Here is an 18,100-nt window from a genome sequence, read left to right on the forward strand (position 1 = left end):
AAGCAGCTATTCAAGATTTTTTCTATGTATATCAAATTTAGATATATTGACCTTGGCTTTTTTATTGTTACTGTTGATTTTGATGTATTTGATGTTAAGACAATTCTGTTTTAAAAGTTTCTATTCTTCATTTTTCTGAGTCCTCTTACATATATATACACATATATACATACATATAATATATATACATATATAATATACATATATAATATATATAGATCGTATATATAGAGATCATACATATACATATATACACACACACACACATTATTTTGCTTTCATTTACTTCATTTTCACCTTTTTCTCTTTTAAATGGAAGTGGTAGCACAAATGTCCCTTGTAAAATATAATATTCTTCCTCAATAGAGGAAGCTAGATGCCATTTTTGTTTTTGTTTTATCCAAAAAGCCCCCATCGATCCTGCCTGTTCTCCAAGCTTATTTCTCCTTAGGGCTGATGAAGCTGAGAGAGAGAAATGTGTTTCCTGCCACATGGATGAGATACAGAGAAATCAGATCAAGCCTGTGCAGGAGACAGAAACAGCCCCAGAGGCAGAGCCCCCAGACTGTTGGAATCCTAGTGTTAGCTCCAAAACATTCGGGTCAGCTGGCTAGGTTCCCTCCTGTTGGGTCGACTCAATTGACTAGCGCAGCACAAAAGAAATAGAAACTTCATGGCCTTGACTTTATAAACTAGGTGCTAGCAAGAGCACCAATCAGTGGGGCAGCTTGGGAGCACCTATCTCTCATTCCTATAGGAAACATCCTTATCCAAGTCTCTTCTCCGTTGCTAAAGAGAAAAGAAATAAACAAAATGCTTGAAACAGTAGAGATGGTGGGCATGAGCATTGGTAGTTTACACGTGCCAATAAACAACTTCAGGCACAGAGAAACACATGCGAATGTCTAGAGATTACTGGATGGTCAGAAGTTGTGCCAGAAGGTCCACTGTGGGAGAAGGGGTAGAAAATGTCAGATAATGGAACAAAATCCTTGTAGAGCCAGAAACAAGTCATGTGTGAGAGAGAGTGATTGCGAAGTATGATTTGGAGCCTACCTGGAGATAAAGGTGGTGATGGATACAGCCAAAAGGTAAAGACCTTTATAGCAGGATGGTTAGGTGTTTGTACTTTAGACACGTTACCGCTGGAGATACTCGAGGCTTCTGAACCAAAGAGGAAAGGTTTCTAACCAAAGAGTTAGAGAAAATGGAAGGTTGAGGGAAGCTTCTTGTTTTTTTGGTTGTGGGGGGCTGCATTGGGTCTTTGTTGCTGCGCGCGGGCTTTCTCTGGTTGTGGCGAGCGGGGGGTACTCTTTGCAGTGCGCGGGCTTCTCATTGAGGTGGCTTCTCTTGTTGCGGAGCACGGGCTCTAGGTGCACTGGCTTCAGTAGTTGCAGCACGCGGGCTTGGTAGTTGTGGCTCGCGGGCTGTAGGGAGCACGGGCTTCAGTAGTTGTGGCTCGCGGGCTTAGTTGCTCCGCAGCATGTGGGATCTTCCTGGACTAAGGATTGAACCCGTGTCCCCTGCATTGGCAGGTGGATTCTTAACTACTGTGCCACCAGGAAGTCCTGGGGGAAGATTCTTAATCCAAATGACCCTTAAAGAAAATGATGCCTTCTGCTAGAGTGAGGAGGAATTGCAGAGCTAACGTACCAGAAGCAGGTGTGAGAGAGTGGGCAAAGTGCAAGGCTCTGCTTCAGTGTTGTGGCTAAAGAAATGGATATGAACGTGGATAAAGATGCCAAATGGTGCCTCTCTGCATTAGAGTTGAGCTACTTTGCCTCTCCCCATAACTCTCCACACTTTTGTGTATGATGCGATTTTGATGCTGTGACCCAGGTGTTTTGCCCCATGGGGATCAGAAAATGTGGGATTCTAGTCCTGGGTCTAACACTAACTAGCTACGTGACCTTAGGTTAGTCATTCCAGGGCTGGAATAAGAACTTGAGACTAAAACCTAAAAGATTATAGTTTCCCCCTCCCTGCCCCTTATGTACTTCCAAATAGAAACAATTTTTAAGCCATAAAAGATGTACAAAGATGCCCTACTTTGATACTTTTAAAATATTTTTCCCCATTTTAGTTTCCCTGCTTTGCTGATTGTCAGTCTAAGGACATGTTTGGTTTCCTTGTTGGATAATCCAGCTTTCGTCAGTTCTCCTTGCTGGACCTCCATTTTCTCATCTATGAAATAAAGATTTTAGATGGGAAGATCTCTAAGATCTTTTCCAGCTTAACTTTCTGTAATTTCATAACCTCAAAGACCTCTTTTCTGTCTACCTTTATCACCGTCTCATCTTGCCATTTGGTGTTTCCTAATGGGAATGAGAAAAATAATGGCATTTCCATACTCCCCCAACTCCTCATACCTATTAAAGGCTACATCTAAACCTCGGTGAGTATCTGGGACATTTCTGAATCAAATGAAAGGATAATTGTGTCCCTTTTTGTGTCCAAACCTTATGAAGGATATATGTCTATAATAAGATGTGATCATCAGTAAAGTCCTTTACTTACTGGTAGAAAGCATTTTGGAATAAAGGCAAAATCTTTTTGGAAAAGGATAAAAGTTATGACTGATATAGGATACCTGTACAATGTTTTCATCCACGCCGGTAATTTAGGTTCTGAAGATTTCCCTTAACCTTTCTAGGCTTTAGCTTTCCTGTTTGTTCATTCATGCATCATTTACCTGCCTCTACTACTTTATAATAAAGTAAGTCTATCTCTAACATTTTATGAAATTGCCCATGAACAGATCTCACTCTACATCTTGCCAATTCATATACCACTATCCTTTGACTTTTCACCTCTGTCCTGAATGGCAGTACTGCCTTGGTTCCCATGCATCCCCTGCGAGGGGCGCAGCAGAGCCTGGGTCTCTCTACAAGCCTTGCTGTGGTCTGCTTCTCAGATGGGAGCTGTTCATTATTTTCTGGAAGGTTTATGTAACAGATGTTACAAGGCAGACAAGTAAGCACACACCCCCTGAGCCCGGAGCACACAGGCACGCACACACTTGCCAATACCAATACAAGGAGAGCTGCTGGGTGATGGAAGGAGTGTGCTCTGGGGGGCGGGCGCGGCTCCGAAGCCCGGCTAACGTCTCTGTGTGGCCATGCTGTATTTTCAGCTTGTCATCATGGCTGGGACAGTGCTGCTTGCCTACTACTTCGAATGCACTGACACTTTTCAGGTGCATATCCAAGGATTCTTCTGTCAGGACGGAGACTTAATGAAGCCTTACCCGGGGACAGAGGAAGAAAGCTTCATCACCCCTCTGGTGCTCTATTGTGTGCTGGCTGCCAGCCCAACTGCTATTGTGAGTACAGGAAAGGATTTCCTTCTTTACTGTTGGATCCTAAACGACATTTTCTGTCTGCCTTTTCTTTTATAGGTGGCTTTTGCTTTTTGGTCCCTGAATTTAAATATATATACATATATATTTTTAAAAGAATGTCTGAATGTCATACGTATATATTTTTTAAATGAACAGGCCTGAGTGGCTGCCATGTTAAGAACAGCGACTGTACTCTTGAAAAAATATGCTGTGCGTTGTGTGTATTCAGAAGAGGTCTTGAATGTAAACGCTGGCCTTGATACAAAGCCTCAATCAGAGTGGAATAGAATCGCCCAGGCATGTATCTCTTGCTCTTCTGACTGAACTTCCAGAGAGGCCAGAGATGAAAGAAACCGCTTGACCTGAAGTTTGCTGTGAATTGTTCTGGGCGGCTCTGGCTCTGCTCACATTACGTCACATTCAATTAAGTTGCAAATTTACCTTCATTGATTGCATTCTTCTCTCTCAAAGGCAAAAAAAAAAAGTGGCCAGACAGACCTCTTGGGAGACTATTTCAAAAGCATAAAGCTCATAGATCTGTATTGTCTGGTAAAATGATTTAGCATTCACATGTCTTAATTTGATTTTAAAAAAATGACTTTGTGAGTGTTTTAAAATAAACATTTCTGTGTCTGAACATGCTACAACATCAGATTATTTGGGATGTAATTTCAGTTATTATTTCCCCCCTTTCTCTTCCAAAGCTGTCTCCCCCCAACTCTCCCTCCTCCCCTACCTGCCCTCTCCCACTCCCCTCTCCTTGGAGCAGTAATAAAAATACCGACTGGCATGCTGAGGGATGTAATGATTGCTCAGACATTCAATTCGAGTATTGTTTTCTATGCAAATGTTTTACTTGCTTTAAGATGAGAAATAGAATAGAATTTTGAGGAGGAAATAATATGGACATAATGAGTCGTAGTACTTTAAGTTCATTTTGATCATTGATCCTAGACTTGACAAGCTCCCCCTTAAATAATAAGGCTGTGCCATAGGAATTAAGGTCAGCAGTGATAAAACATGATCTATCACAGTGGTTAAAAACACATGCTTTGGGCTTCCCTGGTGGTGCGGTGGATGAGAATCCGCCTGCCAATCCAGGGGACACGGGTTCGATCCCTGGTCCAGGAAGATCCCACATGCCGCAGAGTAACTGGGCCTGTGCGCCACAAGTACTGAGCCTGCGCTCTAGGGCCTGCGAGCTGCAACTACTGAAGCTCTCGTGCCTGGAGCCTGTGCTCCGCAACAAGAGAAGCCACCGCAATGAGAAGCCCGTGCGCTGCAACTAGAGAAAGCCCGCGCACAGCAACGAAGACCCAATACAGCCAAAAAATAAACAAAATAAAAGTTTTCAAAAACAAAAAAAAAACACATGCTTTGCAGTCCGACCTTCCAGGGTTCACATCCTATGTGACTTCAGGCAAGTCACTCTACTGTTCCCTCCCCCAAAAATGGGGATAACGTGACTGCCTATTTCACAGAGTTGTCAAGACTTAAATAAGATGCTTCATACAAATGACTTGGCACAGCGTCTGCCATGGACTAAATGGTTAGAAGTTGGGGAAACAAAGAACCTGGCTGGAAACTGATCTTTACCTTCTTCAGGATCACAGACCAACTTCCTCTCCCTGCAGAGAAGGAGATTCCACTGAAACCCTGGTATCACCTCCTCTTTAGAGCGATGGGGGATGTGCCCTCTCCCAGAGGAAGACTGATCTCCGTGTTCCTCTTACCTTTCCCTTTTCCTTTCTCACCAGCCCAAGGACTAAGAGAAAGCATAAAAGACACCCTTCTAAGTACCTTAAAAGGTGACACACTTCACTCCTCAGATAAAACCTGGAGGCCACATTGAGTTCTATCTGTAATGGTTTAATGGCAGCTCTACCTAGTCCTAGAATTAGTCTGGAATCAGGTCCTGGTTTCTTCCTGTCCCATAAACATATCATTTTCTCAGGTACTCAGACATAAATCCGTGAGTGATCCATTGACTAACTAACATATTTTCCTCTCTTCTTCCCAGCCCCCAGGAAACATCATTGCCTAGGTTCTCTTGCAATTACTTTTTGTAATTACAGAGAGTTTTTTCCCTTTAAAAAAAAAAACAAAAAAAACGAAAACACCTAAGGAAAGCAAGGGAAACAGATCAATAAAAATTATGAAAAATCAGTGAATCAGAAAACAATAGGATTAATAAGTAAAATGTACAACCCCCTGGTTAGTCTAATATAAGAAAAGCAAAAGTTAAAAAAAAAAAAGTCGGAGAGGAGAAGATGGCGGAAGAGTAAGATGCGGAGATCACCTTCCTTCCCGCAGATACATCAGAAATACATCTACACGTGGAACTGCTCCTACAGAACACCCACTGAACGCTGGCAGAAGACCTCAGACCTCCCAAAAGGCAAGAAACTCCCCACGTACCTGGGTAGGGCAAAAGAAAAAAGAAATAACAGAGACAAAAGAATAGGGACGGGACCTGCACCTCTGGGAGGCAGCTGTGAAGGAGGAAAGGTCTCCACACACTAGGAAGCCCCTTCATGGGCGGAGACTGCGGGTGGTGGAGGGGGGAAGCTTCGGAGCCACAGAGGAGAGCGCAGCCACAGGGGTGCGGAGGGCAAAGAGGAGAGATTCCCGCACGGAGGCTCGGCGCCGAGCAGCACTCACCAGCCCGAGAGGCTTGTCTGCTCACCCGCTGGGGCGGCGGGGGCTGGGAGCTGAGGCTCGGGCTTCGGAGGTCGGATCCCAGGGAGAGGACTGGGGTTGGATGCGTGAACACAGCCTGAAGGGGGCTAGTGCACCACGGCTAGCCGGGAGGGAGTCCAGGAAAAAGTCTGTAGCTGCCGAACAGGCAAGAGACTTTTTCTTTCCTCTTTGTTTCCTGGTGCGCAAGGAGAGGGGATTCAGAGCGCTGCTTAAAGGAGCTCCAGAGACGGGTGCGAGCTGCGGTTTTCAGTGTGGACCCCAGAGACGGGCATGAGACGCTAAGGCTGCTGCTGCCGCCACCAAGAAGCCTGTGTGCAAGCCCAGGTCACTCTCCACACCTCCCCTCCTGGGAGGCTGTGCAGCCCGCCACCGCCAGGGTCCCGTGATCCAGGGACAACTTCCCCGGGAGAACGCACGGCGCGCCTCAGGCTGCTGCAACGTCACGCCGGCCTCTGCCGCCGCAGGCTCGCCCCGCATCCGTACCCCTCCCTCCCCCCGGCCTGAGTGAGCCAGAGCCCCTGAAGCAGCTGCTCCTTTAACCCTGTCCTGTCTGAGCGAAGAACAGACGCCTTCAGGCGACCTACACGCAGAGGCAGGTCCAAATCCAACACTGAACCCCGGGAGCTGTACGAACAAAGAAGAGAAAGGGAAATCTCTCCCAGCAGCCTCAGGAGCAGTGGATTAAAGCTCCACAAACAACTTGATGTACCTGCATCTGTGGAATACCTGAATAGACAACGAATCAACCCAAATTGAGGAGGTGGACTTTGGGAGCAACGATATATATATATTTTTCCCTTTTTCTCTTTTTGTGAGTGTGTATGTGTACGCTTCTGTGTGAGATTTTGTCTGTATAGCTTTGCTTTCACCGTTTGTCCTAAGATTCTGTCCGTCCGTTTTTTTTCTTTGTTTGTTTTTTATTTAAAAAAATTTTTTTCTTAATAATTATTTTTTATTTTAATAACTTTATTTTATTTTATCTTACTTTATTTTATTTTATTTTATCCTCTTTCTTTCTTTCTTTCTTTCTATTTTCTCTCCCTTTTATTCTGAGCCGTGTAGATGAAAGGCTCTTGGTGCTCCAACCAGGCGTCAGGGCTGTGCCTCAGAGGTGAGAGAGCCAAGCTCAGGACACTGGTCCACAAGAGACCTCCCAGCTCCATGTAATACCAAATGGCAAAAATCTCTCAGAGATCTCCATCTCAACACCAAGACCTAGCTTCACTCAACGACCAGCAAGCTACAGTGCTGGACACCCTATGCCAAACAACTAGCAAGACAGGAACACAGCCCCATCCATTAGCAGAGAGGCTGCCTAAAATCATAATTAGGCCACAGACACCCCAAAACACACCACCAGACGTGGACCTGCCCACCAGAAAGACAAGATCCAGCCTCATCCACCAGAACACAGGCACTAGTCCCCTCCACCAGGAAGCCTACACAACCCACTGAACCAACCTTAGCCACTGGGGACAGACACCAAAAACAATGGGAAATACGAACCTGCAGCCTGTGAAAAGGAGACCCCGAACACAGTAAGAAAAGCAAAATGAGAAGATGGAAAAACACACAGCAGATGAAGGAGCAAGGTAAAAACACACCAAACCTAACAAATGAAGAGGAAATAGGCAGTCTACCTGAAAAAGAATTCAGAATAATGACAGTAAAGGTGATCCAAAATCTTGGAAATAGAATAGACAAAATGCAAGAAACATTTAACAAGGACCTAGAAGAACTAAAGAGGAACCAAGCAATGATGAACAACACAATAAATGAAATTAAAAATACTCGAGAAGGGATCAATAGCAGAATAACTGAGGCAGAAGAACGGATAAGTGACCTGGAAGATAAAATAGTGGAAATAACTACTGCAGAGCAGAATAAAGAAAAAAGAATGAAAAGAACTGAGGACAGTCTCAGAGACCTCTGGGACAACATTAAATGCACCAACATTCGAACTATAGGGGTCCCAGAAGAAGAAGAGAAAAAGAAAGGACTGAGAAAATATTTGAAGAGCTTATAGTTGAAACATTCCCTAATATGGGAAAGGAAATAGTTAATCAAGTCCTGGAAGCACGGAGAGTCCCATACAGGATAAATCCAAGGAGAAACACGCCAAGACACATATTAATCAAACTGTCAAAAATTAAATATAAAGAAAACATATTAAAAGCAGCAAGGGAAAAACAACAAACAACACACAAGGTTAACAGCTGATCTTTCAGCAGAAACTCTGCAAGCCAGAAGGGAGTGGCAGGACATATTTAAAGTGATGAAGGAGAAAAACCTACAACCAAGATTACTCTACCCAGAAAGGATCTCATTCAGATGTGATGGAGAAATTAAAACCTTTACAGACAAGCAAAAGCTGAGAGAGTTCAGCACCACCAAACCAGCTTTACAACAAATGCTAAAGGAACTTCTCTAGGCAAGAAACACAAGAGAAAGAAAACACCTACAATAATAAACCCAAAACATTTAAGAAAATGGGAATAAGAACATACATATCGATAATTACCTTAAATGTAAATGGATTAAATGCTCCCACCAAAAGACACAGACTGGCTGAATGGATACAAAAACAAGACCCGTATATATGCTGTCTACAAGAGACCCACTTCAGACCTAGGGACACATACAGACTGAAAGTGAGGGGATGGAAAAAGATATTCCATGCAAAAGGAAATCAAAAGAAAGCTGGAGTAGCAATTCTCATATCAGACAAAATAGACTTTAAAATAAAGACTATTACAAGAGACAAAGAAGGACACTACATAATGATCAAGGGATTGATCCAAGAAGAAGACATAACAATTGTAAATATTTATGCACCCAACATAGGAGCACCTCAATACATAAGGCAAATACTAACAGCCATAAAGGGGAAATCGACAGTAACACAATCATAGTAGGGGACTTTAATACACCACTTTCACCCATGGACAGATCATCCAAGTTGAAAATAAAAAAGGAAACACAAGCTTTAAATGATACATTAAACAAGATGGACTTAATTGATATTTATAGGACATTCCATCCAAAAACAACAGAATACACATTCTTCTCAAGTGCTCATGGAACATTCTCCAGGATAGATCATATCTTGGGTCACAAATCAAGCCTTGGTAAATTTAAGAAAAGTGAAATCGTGTCAAGTCTCTTTTCCAACCACAACACTATGAGACTAGATATCAATTACAGGAAAAGATCTGTAAAAAAATACAAACACATGGAGGCTAAACAATACACTACTTAATAACGAAGTGATCACTGAAGAAATCAAAGGGGAAATCAAAAAATACCTAAAAACAAATGACAATGGAGACACAACGACCCAAAACCTATGGAATGCAGCAAAAGCAGTTCTTAGAGGGAAGTTTATAGCAATACAATGCTACCTTAAGAAACAAGAAACATCTCAAATAAACAACCTAACCTTGCACCTAAAGCAATTAGAGAAAGAAGAACAAAAAAACCCCAAGGTTAGCAGAAGGAAAGAAATCATAAAGATCAGATCAGAAATAAATGAAAAAGAAATGAAGGAAACAATAGCAAAGATCAATAAAACTAAAAGCTGGTTCTTTGAGAAGATAAACAAAATTGATAAACCATTAGCCAGACTCATCAAGAAAAAAAGGGAGAAGACTCAAATCAATAGAATTATAAATGAAAAAGGAGAAGAAACAAATGACACTGCAGAAATACAAAGGATCATGAGAGATTACTACAAGCAACTCTATGCCAATAAAATGGACAACCTGGAAGAAATGGACAAATTCTTAGAAATGCGCAACGTGCTGAGACTGAACCAGGAAGAAATAGAAAATATGAACAGACCAATCACAAGCACTGAAATTGAAACTGTGATTAAAAATCTCCCAACAAACAAAAGCCCAGGACCAGATGGCTTCACAGGCGAATTCTATCAAACATTTAGAGAAGAGCTAACACCTATCTTTCTCAAACTCTTCCAAAATATTGCAGAGGGAGGAACACTCCCCAACTCATTCTACGAATCCACCATCACCCTGATACCAAAACCAGACAAAGATGTCACAAAGAAAGAAAACTACAGGCCAATATCACTGATGAACATAGATGCAAAAATCCTCAACAAAATACTAGCAAACAGAATCCAACAGCACATTAAAAGGATCATACACCATGATCAAGTGGGGTTTATTCCAGGAATGCAAGGATTCTTCAACATATGCGAAACAATCAACGTGATACACCATATTAACAAATTGAAGGATAAAAACCATATGATCATCTCAATAGATGCAGAGAAAGCTTTTGACAAAATTCAACACCCATTTATGATAAAAGCCCTGCAGAAAGTAGGCATAGAGGGAACTTTCCTCAACATAATAAAGGCCATATATGACAAACCCACAGCCAACATCGTCCTCAATGGTGAAAAACTGAAACCATTTCCACTAAGATCAGGAACAAGACAAGATTGCCCACTCTCACCACTGTTATTCAACATAGTTTTGGAAGTTTTAGCCACAGCAATCAGAGAAGAAAAAGAAATAAAAGGAATCCAAATTGGAAAAGAAGAAGTAAAGCTGTCACTGTTTGCAGATGACATGATACTATACATAGAGAATCCTAAAACTGCCACCCGAAAACTACTAGAGCTCATCAATGAATTTTGTAAAGTTGCAGGATACAAAATTAATGCACAGAAATCTCTTGCATTCCTATACACTAATGATGAAAAATCTGAAAGTGAAATTAAGAAAACACTCCCATTTACCATTGCAACAAAAAGAATAAAATATCTAGGAATAAACCTATCTAAGGAGACAAAAGACCTGTATGCCGAAAATTATAAGACACTGATGAAAGAAATTAAAGATGATACCAACACATGGAGAGATATACCATGTTCTTGAATTGGAAGAATCGACATTGTGAAAATGACTCTACTACCCAAAGCAATCTGCACATTCAATGCAATCCCTATCAAACTACCACTGGCATTTTTCACAGAACTAGAACAAAAAATTTCACAATTTGTATGGAAACACAAAGACTCCGAATAGCCAAAGCAATCTTGAGAATGAAACATGGAGCTGGAGGAATCAGGCTCCCTGTCTTCAGACTATACTACAAAGCTACAGTAATCAAGACAGTATGGTACTGGCACAAAAACAGAAATATAGATCAATGGAACAGGATAGAAAGCCCAGAGAGAAACCCACACACATATGGTCACCTTATCTTTGATAAAGGAGGCAAGCATATACAGTGGAGAAAAGACAGCCTCTTCAATAAGTGGTGCTGGGAAAACTGGACAGCTACATGTAAAAGAATGAAGTTAGAACATTCCCTAACACCATACACAAAAATAAACTCAAAATGGATTAAAGAATTAAATGTAAGGCCATAAACTATAAAACTCTTAGAGGAAAACATAGGCAGAACAGTCTATGACATAAATCACAGCAAGATCCTTTTTGACCCACCTCCTAGAGAAATGGAAATAAAAACAAAAATAAACAAATGGGACCTAATGAAACTTAAAAGCTTTTGCACAGCAAAGGAAACCATAAAGAAGACCATAAGACAACCCTCAGAATAGTAGAAAATATTTGCAAATGGACCAACTGACAAAGGATTAATCTCCAAAATTTACAAGCAGCTCATGCAGCTCAATATCAAGAAAACAAAAAACCCAATCCAAAAATGGGCAGAAGACCTAAATAGACATTTCTCCAAAGAAGATATACAGATTGCCAACAAACACATGAAAGAATGCTCAACATCATTAATCATAAGAGAAATGCAAATCAAAACTACAATGAGGCATCACCTCACACCAGTCAGAATGGCCATCATCAAAAAATCTACAAACGATAAATGCTGGAGAGGGTGTGGAGAAAGGGGAACCCTATTGCACTTGATGGGAATGTAAATTGATACAGCCACTATGGAGAACAGTATGGAGGTTCCTTATAAAACTAAAAATAGAACTACCATACAACCCAGAGATCCCACTACTAGGCATATACCCTGAGAAAACCATAATTCAAAAAGAGTCATGTACCACAATGTTCATGGCAGCTCTATTTACGATAACCAGGACATGGAAGCAACCTAAATGTCCATCATCGGATGAATGGATAAAGAAGATGTGGCACATATATACAATGGAATATTACTCAGCCATAAAAAGAAACGAAATGGAGTTATTTGTAGTGAGGTGGACGGACCTAGAGTCTGTCATACAGAGTGAAGTAAGTCAGAAAGAGAAAAACAAATACTGTATGCTAACACACATATATGGAATCTAAGGGAAAAAAAAAGAAAAAAAAAGGGTCATGAAGAACCTAGTGGTAAGATGGGAATAAAGACACAGACCTACTAGAGAATGGACTTGAGGATATGGGGAGGGGGAAGGGTAAGCTGTGACACAGTGAGAGAGTGGCATGGACATATATACACTACCAAACATAAAATAGCTAGCTACTGGGAAGCAGCCGCATAGCACAGGGAGATCAGCTCGGTGCTTTGTGATCACCTAGAGGGGTGGGATAGGGAAGGTGGGAGGGAGGAAGATGCAAGAGGGAAGAGGTATGGGAACATATGTATATGTATAACTGATTCACTTTGTTATATAGCAGAAACTAACACACCATTGTAAAGCAATTATACTCCAATAAAAAAAAAAGTCAAGAAAAAAAAGAATATATAAGCAAAAATATATAAACCTTTAAAGTCTACACTGTAGTTTTATTTAAATTGTATATTCAATTCTGTGCCAATACATGCTTACTTCTCAATAAAATTTATAATATTCTATGAAAAGATAACTTACCAACAATGCCTTTAAAAATGTAGAAAAGCTGAATAAATGAATACAAATTTTTAAACATGTCTAAAATTTATTGCACAAAATAGTACTGGGGACACATAACTATAGTATAAATTCCTTCAAACTTTCAAGGGATAGAAAACCCATAGCTGGGCTTCCCTGGTGGCGCAGTGGTTGAGAGTCCGCCTGCCAATGCAGGGGACATGGGTTCAAACCCTGGTCCGGGAAGATCCCACATGCCGCGGAGCAACTAAGCCCATGTGCCACAACTACTGAGCCTGCGTGCCACAACTACTGAGCCCGTGTGCCACATCTACTGAAGCCCACACGCCTAGAGCCCATGCTCCACAGTAAGAGAAGCTACCACAATGAGAAGCCCGCGCACCGCAACGAAGAGTAGCCCCCGCTCGCCGCAGCTAGAGAAAGCCCACACACAGCAACAAAGACCCAACACAGCCAAAAGTTAATTAATTAATTAATCAAAAAAAAAAAAAAAAAAAAAGAAAACCCATAACTATGTAAACTGTTCCAGAGCCTTAAAATAGGTGGAAAGCTTTTCAATGCACATTATGAGGTGAGAAAAATGTGGGTTTCAAACACTTAGAAAGTCCACATACACACCCACAGAAGCATCCTCAATTAGGAATGTTGTTGCAGGCAGATAGAAAAGGATTGATAGATTTGTCTACCTGAAAATAAGCATTTCTACCAAAAGAAAAAGTAAATAAAGACTGCAAAAATAATTTGCAGCATGAGACTCCAATGTAAATATTCCTAATACTTAAAAAGATGAGCTTCCCAAAATAAAAATTAGAAAGGACAAAAATAGACAATTAACAACAATAAATTGACTGTATGCATATAAACATTTCTAAACTCATCAGTTATCAAAGAAAAATTATTTTAAATACAGCATTTTTCCCATCTAAGTTTGGCAAATGTTTTAAACTTTAACCCGTGTTGTTAAAGGTGCAGATACCTTCATACAATTCAAATGTAAACTGACATTTTCTTTCTGAAGAGCAGCTGGTCGAGATGTACTGAGAGTTTTATCAACTTCAGACCCAGTCATTAATTCCATGCCCTGAATTTATGTTAAAGAGATAACCAGAGTTTTATATAAATACAAAGATTTGTATATAGGGATGTTCATGTCAGTGATAGTTTTAAGAGTGGAAGGAAAACTTGGCTAAATACACAGCGTTAGAGGATTGTCTAAACACATTTCGGGCAGTCATGTTTCTGAAACACCTCTAATAGCAAAGAAACATGCTTGTGATTTAGTGAAATGATTTTTATGAAGGCTAAAAAATTGTATATAGTATTGCAGATAAAAGTTTTTCTCTTCTATAAGAGAATTTGAACTTCCCTTAGTTTTCTTGCTCTGTTTCCTTAGAAAAAGATATGTATCAGCTATGTTACTAGGCAAAATTAACCCGATTGGTGAATTGCATCTGGACCCAGAGAACTATAATTACCTGAAAAGGTACCATGCTGTGACTTCCAAGTACAGTGACTCTGGACACTTGGCATGTCCAATGTGGGAACTTGGAAGCCATGTCTATGGAGTTTCTATACCATATATTGACTCCTATAGGACATGATGTGTCTTTTAAGCTGGTGGCTCCTGCATCCTCTGATATGTCTGCAGTCTCCTTGCACCTGAGCTGTGCTGGACCACTGCAAGGGCATGTGCTAAAGAGGAGCATGTGATGCTGCCCTATTGGCAAGGTGTTGTTCCTCCCAAGTGGACCAGTGCCAAGTGAAGCATGTGGCTGTCTGTGGGTCTGAATATTTAATAGACCCTAACAAGACACCATGTGTGTTACAAGTATAATCCCAAATTTATAATTACACATAAAAGACTAGTAAAAAATAAACTAAAAATGTATAGCTGTTATCTCTGAGTGCTAATGGTACAGTCTTTTTTCTTCTGTTTTATATACATATATATATATATATATATATTTAAATTCTACATCAATGCAGTATTTTTGAATTGAAAGATATATTTTTAAAACATTCCAGTTCTTCTGACATAATTATGAAATAACCAATCTTTAATAAGACTTGAAAAATAGCAATTCTAATCAACAAAAACACACATGGCCAAAAAACAAAACAGAACTTTATGATGAATTTTCTCTTCTCTTTGAGTAAAAATGATAGATCTTTCATTCTAGGATTTTCAGCAAAAGCTCTTCTCCCGCCTACAAATTTTGATCACATATCTTCCACCAGTTCCTTTTCCCCAAAGGACACAAACTGACATGGGGTCAAATGCTCTGATGGGAAGCCACGGGGATATGGCCAACGGATTAGCGAACTGAGTATTAAGGACCTACAGTTCTACTCTAGTTTTCAAGTATGGAACCCTGATTCAGCCGTTCCATTCCTTTGCTTCTCTGGGTGAAAAATGTGACCAATAATGATGGTAGGCCTCCAAGATATGTGCTGAGGAATATTCCATAAATGATGATGGCAAGAATAACATCTTTTAATTTACTTGTACTCTGCAGTCCTTGCCTACTTTATCCTCACAGCATACCAGTGAAATAGAAAAGAGACATCCCAAAGAACATAGAGAAAGTTTGTGATCCAATTCCCTTCATTTTTGACTCTGAGTCTGTTAGTTATTCAGGGGGCCAGTTGTTAGCTACGTTACTTGTAACTTGAGACTTAGCTACATTAAATGATTTGCTGAAGGTCGCAGTTAGTTCTGTATGTAATTGGACAGTTACCCACCCATTTGGTTCTACTTTTATTTTCCTCCCGAATGAGGGGCATTGCTAGGAACCAGCGCTGATTACAGCTGATGGGTTAATGGCAGAGAGCTGAGTGACCTTGAAACCCTGCTGTGGTGCTTGATCTTCCCCCCAAGACCTGAAAATAAGTGAGCAGCGGCAGGACAGAGGGCAGAACTCCCCTGATGCTCAGGGACATCTCCTGGGAGCAAGGAGCCATGTTTACTTCTGCCCCTTCCTGGAGAGATACGGTGTATCCTAGAGCAGTCTTTTATGGGCCACTTGCACACAGATCCCGAGTGCCTAGCTCAGCACGCCCCTGCCCCTGCGTGTGCATCCTTCATTATCCTCACACTGCGGGCATCCTGTCTCAGGCCTGATCTGTCAGGAGAGGGAGGGATCCCAGTTGTGGCTTTGCCCCCGGGAATAGTGTGACCTCTGATAAGGCATGTTCCCTCTTTGGGTTCGATTTCTCATCCGTAAAAGGTGGGGTTGGGCCAAATGATCTCCAAGATCTTTCTGGTTCTAATATTCCTTGAGAGATGAAAAAAGAACCTTCTAATTGGAAGACTCCAAATGTCAGATTCCCAACTCCCTACGCTCTCTTGACTTTCTTTCGGGAGTTCAATCTGTGCCTGGCCAGGTGTTTCACAGAATGGCAGAGAGAGAGAGAGAGAGAGAGAGAGTGAGAGTGAGAGTGAGAGAGAGAGAGAGAGAGAGAGAGAGAGAGAGTGTGTGTGTGTGTTTACTCCTTCTTAAACCCATTTCCTATTTTCCCTGTAGTAGAAAGAAGGCAAGACTCCTCGGGGGTGACTTATGTGACACAAACTAATGGCAATTCTCAAAAAAGGTAGTTCAACCTGGACTCGTCCTTGGTGTTCTGTGTATTCTCTAGCACAGGGGTCCCCAAACCCCAGGCCGTGGACCGGTATCGGTCGTCAGCCTGTTAGGAACCGGGCCGCACAGCAGGAGGTAAGCGGCGAGCAAGCTAGCGAAGCTTCATCTGCCGCTCCCCATCGCTCACATTACCGCCTGAACTATCCCCCCCACCATCCGTGGAAAAATTGTCTTCCACAAAACCGGTCCCTGGTGCCAAAAAGGTCGGGGACCGCTGCTCTAGCAAATTAACCATAGAAAAAGCTAGAATCCTAAACTGCCGTGTCTCCAAGGATGGGCGCTGCTTGCAGGGACACACAAGAAAGGCATGAGGGAAAAGACTGCCATGGGTTTGACCTGTCATTTCCTATTTCTCCTTTTGTGCTTCGCTGTCAGAAAGGATCAGCATCATGTTGAGGCAAGGCCACACAGGAGAAAGCTGTACGGGGACTTAGGAAAGGTTAGAGCTTGGGGGATTTATTGTGTCCAGAACCATTTAGCCAAAACTGTTGGCCCACACTTCCAGGAAACCTGCAGGGTGCATTCTGACCAGCGTGGAAACCCTGGCTAACAACTGCCTCAGGCCCCCTGAATAAACTCACAGACTCAGAGTCAAAGGCAGAGAGCCTGTTTGGATAAGAGGATTTAACCCGGTGGAGAATCTGATTTACCCTTATTTTATCTCAGCCCCAGCACCACAGGCATGAGAAAATAGCTAGTAAACCTTTTTTTGGCCTCACAACAAAGTGATGGGAGTATTTAGAACTGAAGCAGCAGAACGTTTGACGCCCAGCCTGAGAGAATTGACACAGCTCACAGTTTGTGTGCAAGTGTGCATGCGCACACACACAAGACTCATCTAGAATTTCCTGGGAGAGGAAGAGACAAGCATAATTTGATAGAAAGGCACAATCTGGAGGAAACTGCAACTCTTCACCTGGGGGTTTCTGGACCATAAGCTCTTGCAGTGAATACAAAAGCTCAATGCACAGTGTGAATCAGAGTGGGCCCTGGGTAAGTGCACATCTGTTGCCTGGCTGGCGAGGGACGCAGCTGCCAGAGCAAAGGAGACAGTGTGGGTGCCTGTACTGAACAACCTCATCTGTTGAAACCCCTTTTTAACACTTCATCATTCACATCTTTTTCCCTTTTGTACATTATCTCATGACTTTTTTTTTTTTTTTTTTTTACCGTGAACACATTTTCTTTGTTGCAAATGTACTTAGTCATTACAATTTACTTTTTTTTTCTGGGAAAGGGTTATAGATAGCCTCATTAATTGTTGTGGATTTTTTTTTTAAAACGTTGAAGAAAAATATCCATTTCCCTATTTACTATCCATGTGGCAGATGAGTGCTCCAAATTCCTTTACAGATTATTTTTTCCCTTAACATCGTCCCATGGAGAGACTTGCTTACCACCTTTGAGATGCCCCTTTTAAGGATTGGTGAATAGGTGATTGTGTTAGGAGCTTTGATAATTTGTTTCTTGAAAAGACTACTGTTTGCCTAAAATTATGTGATGGTCAGTTTACTTGGTGATCACAATGCATTTTACTTTTTGTTAAGAGCAGTAATTTTAGCTAACTCATTTTATTTATTTATTTATTTATTT

General features: G+C 41.5%; 1 protein-coding gene and 1 long non-coding RNA gene across 6 annotated transcripts in view; one reads left to right on the forward strand and one right to left on the reverse strand.

The window, feature by feature from the left end:
• The window catches only part of PLPPR1 (phospholipid phosphatase related 1), a 282,374-nt gene that overhangs the window by 218,273 nt on the left and 46,001 nt on the right, over window positions 1-18,100 (forward strand). For all 4 annotated transcript variants that reach the window (XM_059925194.1, XM_059925197.1, XM_059925196.1 and 1 more), the window contains exon 3: window positions 3,134-3,322. In XM_059925194.1, coding sequence (XP_059781177.1) covers window positions 3,134-3,322 — 189 coding nt within the window. The remainder of the gene's footprint in view (window positions 1-3,133; window positions 3,323-18,100) is intronic.
• Window positions 1-18,100, reverse strand: part of LOC132367228 (uncharacterized) — a 108,866-nt gene that overhangs the window by 40,835 nt on the left and 49,931 nt on the right. The gene's annotated exons all lie outside the window — the stretch shown is intronic.

This window comes from Balaenoptera ricei, chromosome 6 (assembly GCF_028023285.1).
Source record: "Balaenoptera ricei isolate mBalRic1 chromosome 6, mBalRic1.hap2, whole genome shotgun sequence".
Classification (NCBI taxonomy): Eukaryota; Metazoa; Chordata; class Mammalia; order Artiodactyla; family Balaenopteridae; genus Balaenoptera; species Balaenoptera ricei.